Genomic DNA, 18,063 nt, shown 5'->3' on the forward strand with positions numbered 1-18,063 from the left:
CCAGCCAAAGGATTCCTTTTAAAACACAAATCCTATCAGGTGAATTCTCTACTCAACGTTCTGCCTCACTGCCTCTTCTCACTCTGAACAAAAATCAAAGTTCTTTCAATGGCCGTGTGAAAGTTTACGCCACCAGCCTCAGCCACACCCTTGACTGTTACATCTTACTACACTCTTTCTTCACACACACACACACACACACACACACACACACACACACACACACACACACGAGTTCTGGCAAGCAGGCTCAAGGTATAGACCCCTACGCTAGCCCCTATTGCTCTCCCAGATGTCCACGTGGCTTACACCATCATTTCCTTCATTTCTTGGTTGAAATGTTACTTCTTCAATGGAAACAGTGCCTACCGTTCTTTGAAATTTCAGTCTTTCCCCATAAATCATAGTCTCCTTTAGCCTATTTTGCTTATTTTTTCCAAAAATTTACCACATGCTCACATGAAAATGATGTGCATATTTATGTTTGTCTATCTCAGTCTTTCTTACAAGATTCATAAGGACAGAAACCCTGGGTTTTATTCCTTGCTTTAGCCTACATAGCATGTACTCAAATTTTAAAATAGGTACATTAAATAATTCTGTGTAGCCTCCTTCAATCCCAGAGAAGGAGCTGGTTAATCTTTCCTATATGTTAATTCTGAACACACCACTCTTTTAATTTTTTTGTTCTAAATTATGATGTCTGTGTTTGTCTTTCTCATGAGCCATGAGATCCTTGGACATTTTCTGTATATTCATTTGCAGACGTGGGTATCTGTCCTACCACAAAAACGGCAAATCCTGCCAACCAAATAAATGTGCAAAGGTTCTGGGTACACAGTTCCCTGACACCAAATCACTAACTTTGCAAGTCAGTTACTGTTTCAAATGTCCCCACCCCCAGTCTAAATGCATGTATATACACACTCTTCTAATTGAGATAATTTTTTAAACTATTTTTCACATATTTGCTTAATCAGTTTCAGTGAACTCTGCGAAAACACTGGCCTCTGATGATTATACAAGGTAGTTTTTTTTGGCATGGACACCAAAGCATCAAAGAGTCAGCTTGAACTAAAGAAAGCAATAACACAACTGGTTTTAATTACTCATGACAGGCAGCTGAATATATCAGACATAGGTTTCTCCCCAATACATGACTCACAAAAAGGCCAGTTCCAGGAAATACTACAGTGGGGGAGGGGGGGGAAGGAGATGGGAGCAAAATGTGTCTGTAATACAAAGCAGATCATCTTTCACAGGGAAGACCTTATTCATTTTGAACCTTTTTAAAAAATAATAGTATCAATTGTAGAAAACTTACTCTCAGGATTTTGTCTGTTTCTATGCTCAGGTTCTTCAAAGAGGAGGTAGGTAAAGGTTACACCCGTTGGACTGTATAAACCATAGGGTCCTCCAAAGTTCATTCTGAATTACAGGCATGTGTGCAATTAATTCATCTGTGAAGTGCAGGTGAATCCCTTCAGCTTCTAGTCAGCGCCCACGGAGGGATTAACTTCACCTAGAACCTAACTAGTTTTTGTTGGATCTGTTGTGGAGTGGGAAACTAATGAGAACTAGGAGTTGCTTTTTTTGTAACCTTCATGCATTTTTTTTTTGGGGTCCGGTCATGGGGCCTGAACTCTGGGCCTGGGCGCTGTCCCTCAGCTCAAGGCTAGCGCTCTACCACTTGAGCCACAGCGCCACTTCCAGCTTTTTTTTCTTTTTGCTTATGTGGTGCTGAGGAATCGAACCCAGGGCCTCATTCATGCAAGGCAAGCGCTCTACCACTGAGCCACCTTCCCAGCCCACCTTCATGCATGTTTAACACATCTCTCTTATCAAGTACTCAATGACATCATGGAGTGTAAGATCCTTGGGTTGAAGTGGGGGTGGGGGACAGGGAGGGAAAGAAAGAGAAAGAAGAGGAAGTGGTGCTGTGGCTCAAGGGGTAGAGCGCTCGCCTTGAGCTGAAGAGCACAGGGACAGCGCCCAGGCCCAAAGTTCAAGCCCCACAACAACCAAAAAAAAAAAAAGAAAGAAAGAAAGAAAGAAAGAGAACAAGATCCCTAAAGAGGCAGAAATTTTCCTGAGGATCTTAATCTTACTACAATCTCCTGGAGATCACCTGATTTCTGAGTTCCTCGCCTTCATATTTCTGAGCATTTCCTGCTTCTTGACACTTGCATGGCTCAATTGATATTTTGACTAATCTTGGACATCTTGGTGCTTATGGATCCTTAGTAGCCCTTTGTTTTTAGCTTGGCTTCGCTTCCTGCAGGACAATCCCAGAAATCAAGACTACCCTCAGTCTTCACTTTTAACATCGTCCTTCATACTCTCAACCAAAATTTGAGTTCCTGGAGCATACTAAGATGTATGACAGAGAATGAGACATTAACCGTGAGACTTCTTCAAGAAACCGAAGGTGTAATTGATGAAATGTTAAGTCAGTAGGTAATTATGACACCTCGTGATTAATGGGGCATATAGGAAGCAGATAAGGAAACGGTGAGTATCCTTGTTTTGTCACCCTCGGTCTGTTTGGTAATACTTCGCTGCTGCAAGTTGCTCTGCCCACGGTTCTGACTCGCTTTCTCTCAAGTTACCCTGCAATGAGTGCTCTCAGCATCTGGAAGGAGACAGGGCACAGAAGTTGACAGAATCTCCCCGCACAAAGACGATGGATACTACGAAGATAATGCTACAAGGCAGAAAATGTTTCATAAGAATTGTTTTGCTCTTAAGTTAGAAGTATAGATTGGAAATATGCCTGTTACGGTGATCACACAGCCACATGCAGTAGTCAGTCTTTACTTACACTGGTTCTTTGAATTTTAAGGAAGACTCAAAACATAGCAAACACATACATGTGCATCAACGTGGAGACATCAGCATGCCTTAAAGAAAATAGCGATTATATTTACATATTCTGCTAATCAAAATTTGATTAAGCTTGTCCTTTTAATTATTTTTCATCACACCTTTCACGCATTACATTTGCAGTTCAAGTTCAGTTTGCAGTCTGATCATTTCCTTGTCTACTTCCTTTGATGGATTTTTTTCCTTCCAGTGGATATTTATTTCAATCAAGTCAGCTCAGGCTCTGCCACCGTGAGACAGTGCCTAAAATTAGACTTATCCATTGCATTTACTGAAATGTTCCAGGCTGAAACTCAGGGTACAGCATTTTCTCCTGAAAGGTGACACTTCCTCATCTCCCATCGCCATAATGCTGGCTTCTGTTATCGAATCACATCACATACCTCTGACATCAGCGGGTAGTAACCTTGACCCGAAATAGTAAGTGAAACCATGTACTTTTTCTGCCAAGAGAAAGGCTAAAGGCAAAATGAACAGACTTGTTTTCCTAAGGTTGTTCCACGAGGCTTCCTTAATGAAGAGAAGATGTTCGTAGTATGGAAGAGACAGGAAGTATAATGTAGCTGGCATCAGGAAACGGGCCCATTTAGATTTTCTCCCGTTTGTCCCAGGCTACTCTATCATATAAATTACTAGTGACAAGGCAGTATTGAATTTGAGTATAATTTCTCTTTGTCTGTTTCTTGAACAGTGTTTTTAATTTTTCAGTTAAACATACATTTGTAATATGAGGGGTTTCTTTGTGGTATTTCCACACACGCACACATTATAGTTTGAAGCAATTCACTCCCCTCCACCATATTCCCATTTCTCTCTTCCCTCTTTTGCAAACAGTGTTTGATGGGTGTGTGTGTATCTGTGTGTGATGAGATATACATATATATATAAACACACACACATAATGTGCTTTGATCTTCTCCACTCCTAAGTATTCCCTCCTTACCCTCTCCCCTCTCCTGCTGATCCTGTCCCATGTGGTCACCCTTTGACATTCAAATTCTACTGCCATTACTAGCATTATCATCATTATCATCATTCTAGGTCTAAAACCCACAAATGAGTGAGAACATGCAATATTTGGCTTTTTGAGTTTGGTTTATCTCACTCAACATGATGCTCTCTGGATCTACTTTTCTGCAAATGACATAACTGACTTTTTATTTGTGGCTGAGTAATATTCCGTGGATAAATACTTTATCCATTCATCAATTGTTGAGTACTTCGGCTAATTCCCTGTATTTGGCTATTGTGAGCACTGCTGTAATGAACATGATTTGCAGATATCTTTCTTGTATATAAGTTACTTTTCTTTGAACATATGCCCAATAGTGATGTTGTGGGGTCATAAGGTACATCTTTTTTTTTTTTTTTTGGTCCGGTTGTGGGGCCTGAACTCTGGGCCTGAGCACTGTCCCTCAGCTCTTCAGCTCAAGACTAGTGCCCTACCACTTGAGCCACAGCGCCACTTCCGGCTTTTTTCTTTTTGCTTATGTGGTGCTGAGGAATCGAACCCAGGGCCTCGAGCATGCAAGGCAAGCACTCTACCACTGAGCCACCTTCCCAGCCCCAAGGTACATCTTTTTGAAGAGCCTCCATACTGATTTCCATAGTGGTTGTGTAGTTATTCTCACGGTGTATGAAGATTCTTTCTCCTGTCTCCTTGCCAGTATTTGTTGTTGTTTTCTTTATTTCAGGCATTCTGACAGGGGTAAAATGAAATCTCAGTATGGTTTTGACTCTCATTTGCTTTATGTGTAATGATGTTGAACATTTCTTTGGGTATGCATTAGCCATTTGTATGTGTTCTGAGAACTGTCGGCTCAATTTATTTGCTGACTTTTAATTGAGTTCTTTGTACTTTTGCTGTTTAAATTTTTAGTTCTTTGTATATTCTGAATATTATTGCTTTATCTGTTGAATATCTGTCATGGAGTTTTCTCTCATTCTGTGGGCTGTCTCTTGATTCTGGCAATTGCTTCTTCTGCACAGAAACTTTCAAATATGAATTTGAATTCAGCCATTCTTTCCCTAGTTTGCTGGACCACTGGAGTCCTATTCAGAAAACATGTATGCCTATGTCTTCCAGAGTTTTTCCTTTATTTTCCCTCTTTTTCCTGTCTTCACACTTACTTGTACAGTTTCGGTGTCCACAAACAACTTCTTTAAGCACTTTTCCTGGTGTTCTACTCCATCTTTTAGAAAACCCAAGTCTCATTACAGCACATCTTATTATTAGTCAGGGCCTATCTGAATGTGTGCATATCAAAGTGCATGCATTATATCATTAGTATAAACTTCGACATACTTTATGATCAATCCTTTCTAGACCTGTCTTGTATCCCTCTGCTTTCTCCTTTTCTTTCTTTCTTTTCCTTTCTTTCTTTCCCTCCTTCCCTCCTTCCCTCCCTCCTTTCCTTCCTTCCTTCCTTCCTTCCTTCCTTCCTTCCTTCCTTCCTTCCTTCCTTCCTTCCTTCCTTCCTTCGTTTCCTTCCTTCCTTCCTTCCTTCCATCCTTCCTTCCTTCCTTGTCTGTCTGTCTGTCTGTTTTGCCAGTAGCTGGGCTGAACTCCAGGCACTCCCTTGGCTTTCTTGTTCACAGCTGGTGCCCCACCCTCTCAGTCACCCTTCGGGCCCCGTCCCCCTGTTCGCGTCTGCAGGACAGGCACCCAGTCCGGCTCTCCTGGCCCAGGCCCCCGGGCCCAGGGCCCCCCGCGCGGCGCAGCGCGAGCATCCACACCGGGACGCACTGCTCGGGAAAGCCGTCCTGCTGCTGCCGGCCCAGCACCGCCAGCCCGCTCCTGCGGATGAGGCTCTGCAGGGTGTCCAGGTCCCGGGTCACGCTGCTGTCCGCCAGGTCCAGCACGCAGCCCTCCCGCGCCACGTTGTCCTTCAGGACCACGATGCCGTTCTCTTTCAGCCCATCGCGGCACCGGGAAAGGAAGGCGAGAAGGTCCTTGTCGGTCAGGTGCCCTGCGCGGGCCAAAGAGGGGAGACGGTGGGAAAGAGGGGTGAGCAGGGAAGAGACACATGCGCACACGCGCACACATGCGCACATGCAGACACAATGCACACACATGCACACGCAGACACACATGCGCACACATGCACAGGGAGACACACATGTGCACACATGCTCACATGCGCACACATGCACATGCACGCGCACACGCACATGCGCATGTGCACACACATGCACACACGCACACATGCACACAGTGCGCACACATGCGCACACACACGTACACACACACATGCACCCATGCACGCACGCACACACATGCACACATGCACGCACACGCACACATGCACACACATGCACACATGCACGCACACGCACACATGCACACCCATGCGCACATGCACACCCATGCACACACACATGCGCACTAAAAAAACACCAAAATCGAATTCACTGCTGTCCCAATCATTACAACTTAAATCAAATCAAATCAAATGCATACAGATAAGCTGCTTTAAACATTAGTGATACTGACAGTTGATGTCAGCCAGAAGACCAGCCCGTTAATAAGAGCTAGTCCTAATTGCTGTGGGTCCAAAAGCCCTTGATCCGCCCCTTCCCGCGGGAACCGCACCTCCCAAAGTCAACGTCAGGGGGGGGATTCCGAGGACCAGCGTTGCTGGAAATTTCCCCCGAGCCCCCGCGCCTGGCTTCGCGCTGGCCCAGACCCGCTCCCCCCGCTCCCCCTCCGGCACCGACGCTAGGACGCGGGAGGCGCCGCGCTGCGCCTGCGCGCGCGGACTCACCGGAGACCCACTGGATCCAGATGACGTCGTACCGCCCGCTGGAAGGCGTGAACTCCTGCAGGCCGTAGCAGTGGTAGCTGTCCACCTTGTCCCCTTTGACCCGAAGGTAGTTCTGCGCTTCCAGGAGGAACGGCTCCATCATGTCCACCAGTTCCACGCTGTTGAAAACCGGCAACAAGACGTGTTTGCTGACTCTTCCTATCCCAGAGCCGCAGTCCAAGGCGCAGTCGGTCCCGGCTCTCCCCGGGCCCTGGAGAAAGAGGGCTTGTGGGCCACTCCGGGTGGAGACCCCCCTGAGTCTGGCAGGCTTGATTGCCGCCCTTCAATCAACCTTATCTGGGTCAGTGATAGACCGTGGTACGTGCCATGTTAAGCCCACAATTTAAGTTCACACGACATAGAGTCAATATCGGTTGTAACAACCTAGCTATGAAACAGAAATTACCTTTTCAAAAAATATACAACTATTTCTTGTGCTATTGAACATTCTTTTTCCAAATGTGCATCTTTAAAAATGCAAACTAACTTTCAGATAGTGTTGGTTTTAAATACTTGGTCTTTCTCATCAAGAAATGAGTTATTTGCAACGATGAAAGCAAAACATCCGTGACTGCAATTTGGATTCTGTTCACAGCCAAGGGACCAGCACCGTCAGTAATGACTTTCTGTGAAAAATGGGAGAGAGAAGAGAGGACGGGATCCAAGCATGGAGAGTCTAAGCTTTAAACTTTCCTTAAAAACTCACGGAAACATTCCAACTCATGTTGGGATGATTGGACTTGCATTGTTTTTTTCTAAACTGGATCTGGGGAGGCTCTAAATTATTTACTCTTCTTGTGTGGAGTAAATACTTCTGAGCTGAGAAATACCAGTTGTTCCATTTTTCTGACTAGAATGTTCCTTCAGGCCAGGTCCTGATGGTTCTCAGCATGTTCATGTGTAAGAAGGGTAATTTCCGCTATTAGCCTCATTTTTTTATACCAAAACATGTGTCTTGCTCTTTCTCCCCAAAACTACATCCTTGCTGAAAGTATTTTTTTTCTTTTTTAAAGACAGTGTATCACAGTAGTCACAAGGGAGGGATGGGAGGTAGAGGTCAGGGAGGAGTTAGTCAATGCAAACTTTCTCAAAGTTGATTCTATACTGTTTGAAAAAAACACTTCTGATGTGTATCTAAATTTTTTGGTCATAATTGGGGTAGCTGCTGAATAGGTTTTGTGCTAGAAATTGGAGTAACAAGACCCTTAAAGTTACAAATCAAGATCTTAAGGAAAAAGCCTACTCTTGATTTCTCAGGATCTAAGGATTAAAAAAAAGAGATAAGGATCAAAAGTAAACGTGGGAAAAAAGACACATCAAAAAAAAATCTGTCTTCTGTTCCATTTGAAAGGTTTTCCTTATACCAGAAAGGTACAATGAAGAACAAAAAGTGCAGTAATGATAGCCTTCCTTTTTAAATAGAATGATAAGCAAATATGTATACGTAGCAAGATCTTTATGTAATAAAAAACTCAACAAGATGATGGTCATAATTTCTGCTTTGGAGATGAAAAAACGCCGTTGTCTACTATTACATAGCTAATGGCGGTAGTAGAATAGGAACTGTGGGAATCCGAAGCCAGCTGTATGTTAGGAATGTCACCTCAAGTGACAAATCTGATCACCTCAGTAGTATCTGACTGATGCTAGTTTAAAGAAGTCGTTTATTCAGACTCAGCAGGTGAAGGATCTATGATTGATTAGTGACATCCACCTTGAGTATAGAAAAGAGAAGCACATGCCTTGTGTGCCTTATTTCTCCTTATCATATGATGCCTCCCTCATTCAAATATTGTAATTGAAACTCAACTAATTCAGAGCAAGGTGGAGGATAAAGGTTTACATTGGAAATGCTGCAAGGCCCAACGTGTCCGAGTAAACTTATAAGATCGGAGAAACCATAAGGAAATTAATTTTAAGCTATTAGAAATGACTTTACTAATATGTATAGGCTCGATGAGACATACTCATTATAATTTTTAATACTTGGCCATGAAAATCTCAATGGACCATAAAGCAGACACCTTAGAGATCTATGCCTTGTGATTTTTAAGAAGGTAGTAGCAACGGAACTTTGTATTTTTCTTAACCGATGAGCAGATGAATGTGTAGCGGCTCTGTTTGGAGTGCCCGGACAGCCCTCGCGGTATTCTCAGGAAGCTCCTGCTCTTTCATACTAAAAAGTGAGTTCCCCAGGAGATAAAACAAACCTGCCTTGAAGATTCCCATACTCTAGGTAGGATTTATTGCCGAGCTAGATGTGTGATGTGTGATGAGAGTTATTCTTTGAAAATACTGCTATTTACAATCTGAAAGTAAAAATGCCTTCCCCTCAAATGCTGTTAACCCGCCAGGCTCTCCCAAGTGCTCCCTAGCGCTCTACCATCGATTGCCTTCTACACAGGTGGCACTGGTTCCTATATGCTGGTGCTGGCCCCTCTGTTCTTTTTTAATCTCTCATTCACAAGCAGATCCTGTTAGAAGGGGTATTTAAAGGCTGATCTCTCACATCTTGGACCCTTGGCTATACAAGCTGTATATACTGAAATCTGATGCCCCTTGTATCAATAAGGTTAGAACTACACATGATGTGTCATTTCAAGATGAGCATTTTAGTTCTTTTCATTTTAATTTATTGTACTATCTTAGATTTATGGATTAACATAAAATACTAACATCTTATTTGTCTCAATTCTGTTTGTATGGTTTTGTGTGGTGTGTGTATGTGTGTGTGTGTGTGTGTATTTCCACCCATACTGGGGCTTGAACTCAGGGCCTGGGCACCGACCCTTAGCTTATTTGCTCAAGGCTCGTGTTCTACCACTTGAGCCACCTCTCACTTCCAGCTTTTGGGTGGTTAATTGGAAATAAGAGTCTCACCGACTTTCCTTCCCCAGAAGCTGGCTTTGAATAGTGATGCTCAGATCTCAGTCTCCAAATAGCTAGGATTACAGGCGTGAGCCACCAGCACCCAGCCTGTAAGTTTTATTTTAAAGAATATTATTTTTAGCTTATTCAGCAGAGTTGAAAAGTGAACTGAAAGTGCTCTGTGCCACTGTGTAAAAACCTTGGAACGTAACAAGTTAGAGCTACATGTTTTCGCCATCGCTCTCATCTATGTTTTGAAATTACAAAAGATTTGAAATATCAAAACATAAATAACATCAAATCCTCATTACTTTTTATGAATTGCCGCTTTCCCCACCAGTAATCTAAAACTGCTGGGAGTTATCAGATAGGCTGGTGGTACCGTTTGTATATTTGCTAAAGTAAATGCATTTACAACTCGATTAAATTGCTTTCCCCCCTGTCCCATGTCGCTAAGTGTTGACAGAAAAGCAAACTTTAAATGAAACAATCTGCCTTTTCCCAGTTGACACAATAAATCATGTCAGATATTCATATTCCCTAACTCCTTGTTTCTTGACCTAGATACTAATTTAGCAGATTATTAAGGTCAAAGTACTAAAATATCATTCCTTAAAAAAGACCATGTTTGTACTTAGTTAGAGGTCACGGCTTTACAATGAGCCTTGTCTACTAAGAAGAACTCCTACTTATTTAAAAGGAGCAGGCTGCTGCTTTTCCAATATAAACATGCAAGCATAAGACTATTTCCTTTCCCAGGTCTGTGGGCGCGCTGCGGGGCGGGCCTGACCGGCCTCCCTGTGGTCAGCCGGCATTCCCCACAGAGTGACAAGACAGCTGGATTTCTACCTCAGCTTCTGAAATGCTTCAGGATCAAAGTCAACCTGACCACGGCCAGCAGGGATGACGGCTTGAGCCAGAAGAGAGGAGAGCTGAGGGCCACGGTCCACAAGGAAGAAAAAGAAAAGAAAAGCAGGACATTTTCTGTGTCATGGGGGGAAAATATGTGCTTGGGATCGGCTTACGTCTTAGCTCTTTCTCTTGCTAGGCTGTAACATGGACGGCTTCCTAAACTTTTCTAAGCCCCAGTTTTCATAACTGTATAAACAAAGCTAATAAAAGTACTTACCTGGAAGAATTTTGAAGAACCAATGAGACTTGGTATTCAAGTGCAGAGTGACCAGCCATCTTAGAATGAGCAGCACTGAGTTAGAAAGACCTCAGGTCATGTGACCTGTGGAATCCACTCAGGTCAGCTGACCCGTGGACATCTACAGTCCTCATCCTGAGGATGCCCAGGCCCTGTGGGGTAACTTCTGTCTGACAGGTACTGTGGCCTCGGGAATTTCATCCTGGTGGTGTTTCTCTCCTGCCAGGCTTGGTTTTCAGGGAGTCAGGGACCCGTCACCAGCTCTAAGGATTGTCCTCACACTATGCTTCTGGGGAGACTCACAGTCTGACTCCAAAACCAGATAGTTATAGTTTTCCTTTATCAGCATAAGATGAACTCCTAATCTTAAAGACTTTAGCAAAGGCAAAAGATTCATACAATACGAAGAAAAACTGGAATATGAAGCAAATTGGTCTGGAACACAACCTTGTTGTGAAATGTTTTATCTTTAGTGAGATCAATAGCATCTTTGTTGTGGGGGTTGTCTATTCAAACAATTAAATGAAGTGTCTTAAAATATAATGAGTAGCATATATGGCCTCTTGTTATTAGTAATAACGTAAATTAGATTTGTTGCATACTAATTACCTGCCCTAAAGCAGATACCTAACGTGTTGTTGCATTTGATCTTTACCTTGTTCTACGTGGCAGACTGTGTCAGACCATAATCACAGGTGAGGAGACTGTAGCTTAACGCATTTATGTAACGATCCCAGGTTTGCTTATACATTAGACAGATGAACCATGATGATTTTAGAGCCCAAGGCTTTGCCTCTTATACTCAACTGCTTTTTTATGACCCAGAAGTAAAAAGTAGAGACTCCCTGTAAGTCAGGACTACACATGGATCGTATACTTCCAAGAGAAACCTGAACGTTGTATAAAATAATGATGCTAAGGTGTTATGCCGTCCTTTATTTTTAAACCCCACATAAGCATGCAATTTCCTACTATATGAGGTTTGCGCTGTGGAAAAAATCAATAAATCAACTCAAGATCCAAAACAAAGCATGCTTTCTCATGGGCCATCGATGTTGGCTATCGCTGAAACTCTAAAAGAGGGCTTTTCCCAGTCTTCAGATAGTAACAGCCTCGCTGCTCACCTGTCTCTGAAGCAGGCAAACTGGCTGATACGAGGAACATGAGAGACCAAACGGAGATCGGATGAGGCCCTGCCTTTCTGAGCATCTCAAAACAGGCCACAGGCTTTCAAGCCTCCACTCTTTCCTGAACAAAGACCTTTAAAGTGGCTGAAGTGACAACCGAGAAACACAGGAGCTCAGTGTTTGCAAGGATTCGACCCTCTTCTCAAGCTTCAGTTAAATAACTCACCCCGACAAATTTCCTAAGAAATTCACGAGAGGCCTGGATATCTGGGTTGGATAGCTCAATGAAATTTCCCATCATGCCTTCTTCTGTGGCCGGTACTTCCTGATAGAAAAGTTTAGCTCTGGCATAGAACTGCATCTCACCGTTGATGACTTGGCTGGTTAAGGCATACAATTTTACTGCAAATGGAATATTTTTAATAGTTGTTAATATGCACATCATAGAACAAATTCAGCTTCATCATGTGCTGAATTTCTTCTTAAAGCCTGTGAACTGGTGCTGTGGAGGAAAGGCATCCATTTGAAATGAGTAGACCTGTGTTTGAGTTCCGGCTTGGGAATTTGCATGTTGGCGGGATTTCATCTATAAGCCACATAGCGTAATAGACGTGACTTACCACTGCACTCTCTCAAGTCTAACTATAGACTAAAGAGTCCCACCAGTTCGATAGTGAATTATTTTCTCCAACTCCAAATACTTTACAGTCATGTTCTCACTAATCATTACTTCAACGCACAAAATTGATGTCATTATTTGTTTCATGTCTTTTGAAAGCAAGACTAATCCCCATATACCTTTACAGTCCTATAACACTAATGTACTTGAGCTCTATCTTCTGAAAATGAAATAAGAAAAAGATAATTATATTTATTGAGGGGGAGGGGTTAGTTTGTAGCAGGCAGTTTACTAGACACATGCACATACTTCTGTGTCATTTTATAATTTAAAAGCATGTAGGAGGTATTATTTTAAGATATTCCTTTTTCAGAAAACGTGTATCCTTCTGAATGGTGAATAAAAGTACACTTCAGTATGTTTTGTAAAACAAAGGTCACTTATTATACAAAATATTTTCATTAGATGACATTAAAAGGGAAATGACAGGTCTTTCTAATTCAGTCTTATAGACTGTGTGCAAGCCCTTGTCTCTCTTCCCTCCCTCTCAGACTCTCGGAGAATGTCGCCAGCAGAGGAAAGTCAGAACACGGAAGGAAATGAGGAGGATTGCTGATGGGTGCATGATTTCAATAAGTGCCTGGCCAAGAAAAAGCAGATCAAATGAAGTAATAAAACTGCAGGTCACATGTTTACAAGAGAAAATTACGTTCCAGATTTACAGCAAATAGGAGGAAAACATAAGGAGAATAGAAACGTAATAATAGTAATAGCATAATCAATCAAAAGTTGGTCTATACAACATAAAGATGCACCCTTCTGACCACAAAGGAGCGCAGTTATAATCAAAGTAGAGGGGAAACATGTTTCTTGTGGGTAGGTAAATAAACACATAGCCAAGGGAGAATTATCCTTTGGTATTGGATCCTAAACTCTAAATACTTAAGATAAGACAATTCCATATAATCACATGATCACATTCATTGGAGTCCAATTAGGTCAACTGCATATGTGGTACTCTTATCCATTACCTATAATCATTTACCTTGTACTTTATTCCTGCATGGGCATAAAAATGAGATCCAAACTTATGAGAGTAAAATATCAGCCTGAAAGGAAAAGATTAAGATAAATGATCAAAAGTAATCCCGAGGGAAATAGAAGTAGAGAAAATGGATGAGAGTTTAAACCAAAGAGGGAAACACTCATATCCTTGAAAACCTATATGAATGAGGGCAGCCATCAATCCAAATAACAAACCAAGAAAATAACGATTCAAAATCCAACAAAGATCTTGGATGACATTAATGTTCCCCTTACCAAAATCTTTGGAATATAACACTGAATACATTTCCAGAACATAAAATAAAAAGGAAGTTATTAAAGACAGATGTAGAAAGATGAAACCTATATAGATTTAATCTATGAGGCCACCAACAGGCAACTAGACAACTAATAAAAAATGACAAAAGGAAAATTATTACAGAAATATTAGAAGAAAAGCTCGGAGCAGAAAAGGATTGTTAAATACAACAAGTGATGATGAGCATCGATTTTAAAGCCAAATTTATATTTACTCTTTAGATTTTCAAAACAGAAGGGGTCATAAAAAGGTTACTAAGTCATTTAGAGAGGAAAAGTGTTTGACCTTCATATAAGATTATCAGATTTATAAAAAAAAAAAAAGTCTCACAGTTAGAATTGCATTTAGATCAATAATGAATAATCTATCAATATAAATTATAAAATATTGTACAATGCAGGGCTGGGAAGGTGGCTCAGTGGTAGAGCGCTTGCCTTGCATGCCTGAGGCCCTGGGTTCGATTCCTCAGCACCACATAAGCAAAAAGAAAAAAGCCAGAAGTGGCGCTGTGGCTCAAGTGGTAGAGCGCTAGCTTTGAGCTGAAGAGCTGAGGGGCAGCACCCAGGCCAGGAGTTCAGTCCCCACGATCGGACCCCCCCAAAAAAAATATTGTACAATGCATAGGACATATACTAAATAACTTTGTTGGTTATATTAAATTGAAATTTAATTGACATATTCTACATTACTTCACCATCCTGTGTTACTGGGCTAAAATAAGGTTCCTATTACAAATTTCATCAGAAATACTGAGAAACAATGATGAAGGAAAAAAAAATACTGTAGTGCCAAGTTCAATACCCATTTAAGCTGTCAAATGGTATTTACCTCTACAGATTCATTCTTCAGAAATTTCTTGAAGCTATATTCCAGGCAAATGAAGGCTAAAATCAAGAGAAAATGCCTGGTGAAGAATGATATAATTAACTTAGGAATTCATTGAAAATAAATCCTGAAATGACAGTTAAAATCATCAGATATGGAAAGACATTCGTTTATATTGTAAGAGGAAATACAGCCTGAGTCCAAGTAATTGACAAAGTAGCCAAGAAGCAGGAAGACAGTAGTAATATTCTAGGGAAGACATATCTTTAATCACCATTGCCAAAAATAGAAGAGAATTGAAAGCTCTAGGGAACCTTATTTGGCTCAGAAATATTGATGATGATATTAAGCAAACCAACACATAGCATAGTTCTGAGTAGAAGGAATCTAAAGAAAAAATAATGATTCAACCTTAACTAAGAATATGTTTTCTTTAAATAACCTCAGAATTGTGCGGTCTGACTGCTTAGTCCTTAGGGTACTGCTTACCCCTGAACTGAAGAATTACATACATTTTTACTCTAAAATTAGATAACACGTAAAGGCCCTGTGCTATGACCACACTCCTGTTTGGAGTCATGTCAGCATTTTCCAGCTGGAAGGCACTGGAACCAAAGTTTGGCCCCTGAAAGGGCTGCAAGGGTCAGTACCCACACACGTTACTTGCTTGAGACCGCGATATCATAGAGCGTTAGCCCCATATTTACTATTATCTAGTGACATTTACTGTTAAAAGATGGGTCTTTTAGAAGTGTCAATAAATGCATAGAGCCTTCTTGTCATTTAACATGCAAATAAGCTATTTAATAAGAAAATACAAAATTTAAAGGAGGGTTTAAAGTACAACAGTTCTCCTTCTTTAACACTTAATATTGTGTAAACAATAAATGCCCAATCAATGCTTAGAAATGACAAAATTGATCCTCACCATCTCGAAAATATGACTGTCCTGAATTCTGGATTCCTCATATAAGTCAGACTCATCCCAGGAACTCAGAATCATCCCAGAGTTATCCCAGGATTGAATGATACCCGGGGATCACTGGCCAGACACAGCTCAGTGCTTTTCTCAGTTGAACAAGGGCAGCAAATCAGCCTTCATCATCACCTGCTTCAGTCAGCTAGTTGTTGAAGTGTACTAAAATCCTTAATCTGGACAGGGTGTGGTCCAGTATGCCAGAAATGTTTAGACCACAAGCGAATGCTAAACTCAGTAGGTGTCTGCCTCAGTCGGTGGGCTTTTATGGCTATAGGCTTGAGTTCTTGTTTTCACCTACAAGACAGATGCATTTCATTAAGAAAGATAGATGAGGTGTCATAGCCAAATCCAAGTTGTCCCTTCCTGATAGATCCTCTACTGGTTAATGTTGATGTAGACAGGGCAATCCATGATCAGCCCATGGCTTTTGGTCCTAGAAATACCTGTAATGCCTTGTTCTTGTGGAATTGCAATGTCTCTGTGAGACTTGGGGTCAACTAAGACAAAAAATCGACATTCTGGTAGTTCTTGATATAATATGGTACTTATTTACGAGCTAAACTCCTGAAGACCTTCTGAGTATTTTGTTTACTTGATACCAAAAGAAAACTAGAGTACACATGCATTTGCCCTGAAAGAGATAAAGAAGATTATATAAACTTTCTAAGACAAATGAATATGTAAGTGTGTGCATCAAGTCAACTCACTATTATTTCATCATTAAGTACAAACATAACCCTCAGGAAACAAGATACTTATAGTCCAATCTCTAGATTATGGAGATTGCAGTCTGGAAAGGCTGAATGAAGTCACACATTACTGCCTGCCCAATGAATGTTACCACAGTTGTCCTGGGAGTGGAGTTCACAGATGCCTGTAAGGAGAAGCAATTAGGGAAAGATTCCAGAAAGATCTCAGCCATGAAGAATGTTTTTGATTTGGGTTAGTAAAAAGTTGGAAGGGAAGGAATTTCTCATGGTGTGGACCATCCAGAAAAAATACAGAGTTTTCCCATGTTTCAGTTGAGGAAGTATGTTGCAAGTAGCTAACGCATTTTCTTGCTCTACTTCTCAGCTTCTGACTCTTGAGGTGATACACTACATAAAGACCTTTACTGTCTTTTGATATAAAGATTTTGAGAAAAAGTCATAACTCAAAATCTTGTTATAAATCTAAAAGAAGATATTGGCCCAATATGATAGATTCAAACACTTTAAGCAATATTAAATAAGTTTTCACTGGGAAAAGGAAATTCATAAAACTAGGATTCCTCTTATTTTTACTTTTCATGTTAATACAAGGAGGTTTCATCGTATTTCCATTCATGTCCACAGGGTACTTTGGACAAATTCATCCCCTCCACAACAATCCCATTATTCCTGTCCCTTCCTTTTTCCTTTTTCAGACAGTATTTTATGAGTTTATGATTTCATATATATGGATGGATATAACATTTTTTATCAATCTATTGAGCCATACCTCCAGCCCAGCTTTTTGCTTGTTATTTTGAGAATTATTCTAAGAATTGGATTTGTTTGCCAACTGAAGATTTAAATCTCCTCCAAAGGACATAGCCCAGATTTAAGTAGTAATTTTGAAATGACTGCAGGCAAAGAATATTGAATCCACTTAGCTCAATTAGGAGATGCTCTGGCAAAGGGAAAGCCTTTCGGTTAGAGTGGTGTAGAGCCATACTTCCCAGCTTAGCTACTAAGATGATAATGGTAAGAGAACAACTAAAGAGAGGGAGGGAGGGAGGGAGGGAGGGAGGGAGGGAGGGAAGAAAGGAAAGAGAGGGAGGGAGTGAAGGAAGAAATGGAGGGAAGGAAGAAAGAAAGGAAGGAGGGAAGGAGGGAAGGAAGGAAGGAAGGAAGGAAGGAAGGAAGGAAGGAAGGAAGGAAAGAAGGAAGGAAGGGAGGGAGGAAAGAAGGAAGGAAGGGAGGGAGGGAGGAAAGAGATGTCTATCATATATATGTAACACATAATATATTGGTGATATATATGCATGTATACACACTAACAATACTACACACATGAATCTAACTCCTGATCATGCGGGAGGTAGCGTGATCTGGTAGTTATAAAGACTGCCTGGCTACTAATCATGCCCCGCCACGTACCACCACAAAGCCTTCGACAAGTCATTTAACTCCTGTGTAGCATTTCCTCCAGTAAGATAAAATAACAGCACACCTAATAGAGATGTTGTGAAGATGACCTGAGATAATTTATGTGTGATATTGAGAACAGTGATAAGTGTGTTTCCATTTTTCCCCCTGGAAATCTGTTCTGTTCCTCAGTACTGCTAAATCTTGCACTGGAGACATTTAGCTGTGCATAATCTGGGTTGATATTCCATAAATCTCTGAGGCTGGTTAGGGACGTTGAGCAAATTTTGCCATGACCCACTGCCACCACATAGTGTGCTGGAGTGAGGCAGAGAGAG

At 41.4% G+C, this 18,063-nt stretch overlaps 1 protein-coding gene across 3 annotated transcripts; it reads right to left on the bottom strand.

Moving 5' to 3' along the window:
- Positions 1-1,955: 1,955 nt before the first annotated feature.
- Positions 1,956-12,138, bottom strand: LOC138818217 (N-terminal Xaa-Pro-Lys N-methyltransferase 2-like). 3 transcript variants are annotated; one of them, XM_070009204.1, is made up of 3 exons: positions 12,058-12,138; positions 6,648-6,805; positions 1,956-5,852 (listed from the first exon to the last, which is right to left on the bottom strand). In XM_070009204.1, exons 2-3 carry the CDS (start codon positions 6,787-6,789, stop codon positions 5,476-5,478), a joined length of 519 nt encoding a protein of 172 aa, XP_069865305.1. In that variant the 5' UTR covers positions 6,790-6,805; positions 12,058-12,138; the 3' UTR covers positions 1,956-5,475. The 3 variants fall into 3 exon arrangements, with proteins under 3 accessions (XP_069865305.1, XP_069865304.1, XP_069865302.1); XM_070009203.1 differs by lacking the exon at positions 12,058-12,138 and adding an exon at positions 10,684-10,749 and having other exon boundaries at positions 6,648-6,897; XM_070009201.1 differs by lacking the exon at positions 12,058-12,138 and adding an exon at positions 10,684-10,743.
- Positions 12,139-18,063: the final 5,925 nt, after the last annotated feature.

Source organism: Dipodomys merriami, unplaced genomic scaffold (assembly GCF_024711535.1).
Source record: "Dipodomys merriami isolate MVZ:Mamm:240054 unplaced genomic scaffold, mDipMer1.0.p SCAF_72, whole genome shotgun sequence".
In the NCBI taxonomy this organism is placed as follows: Eukaryota; Metazoa; Chordata; class Mammalia; order Rodentia; family Heteromyidae; genus Dipodomys; species Dipodomys merriami.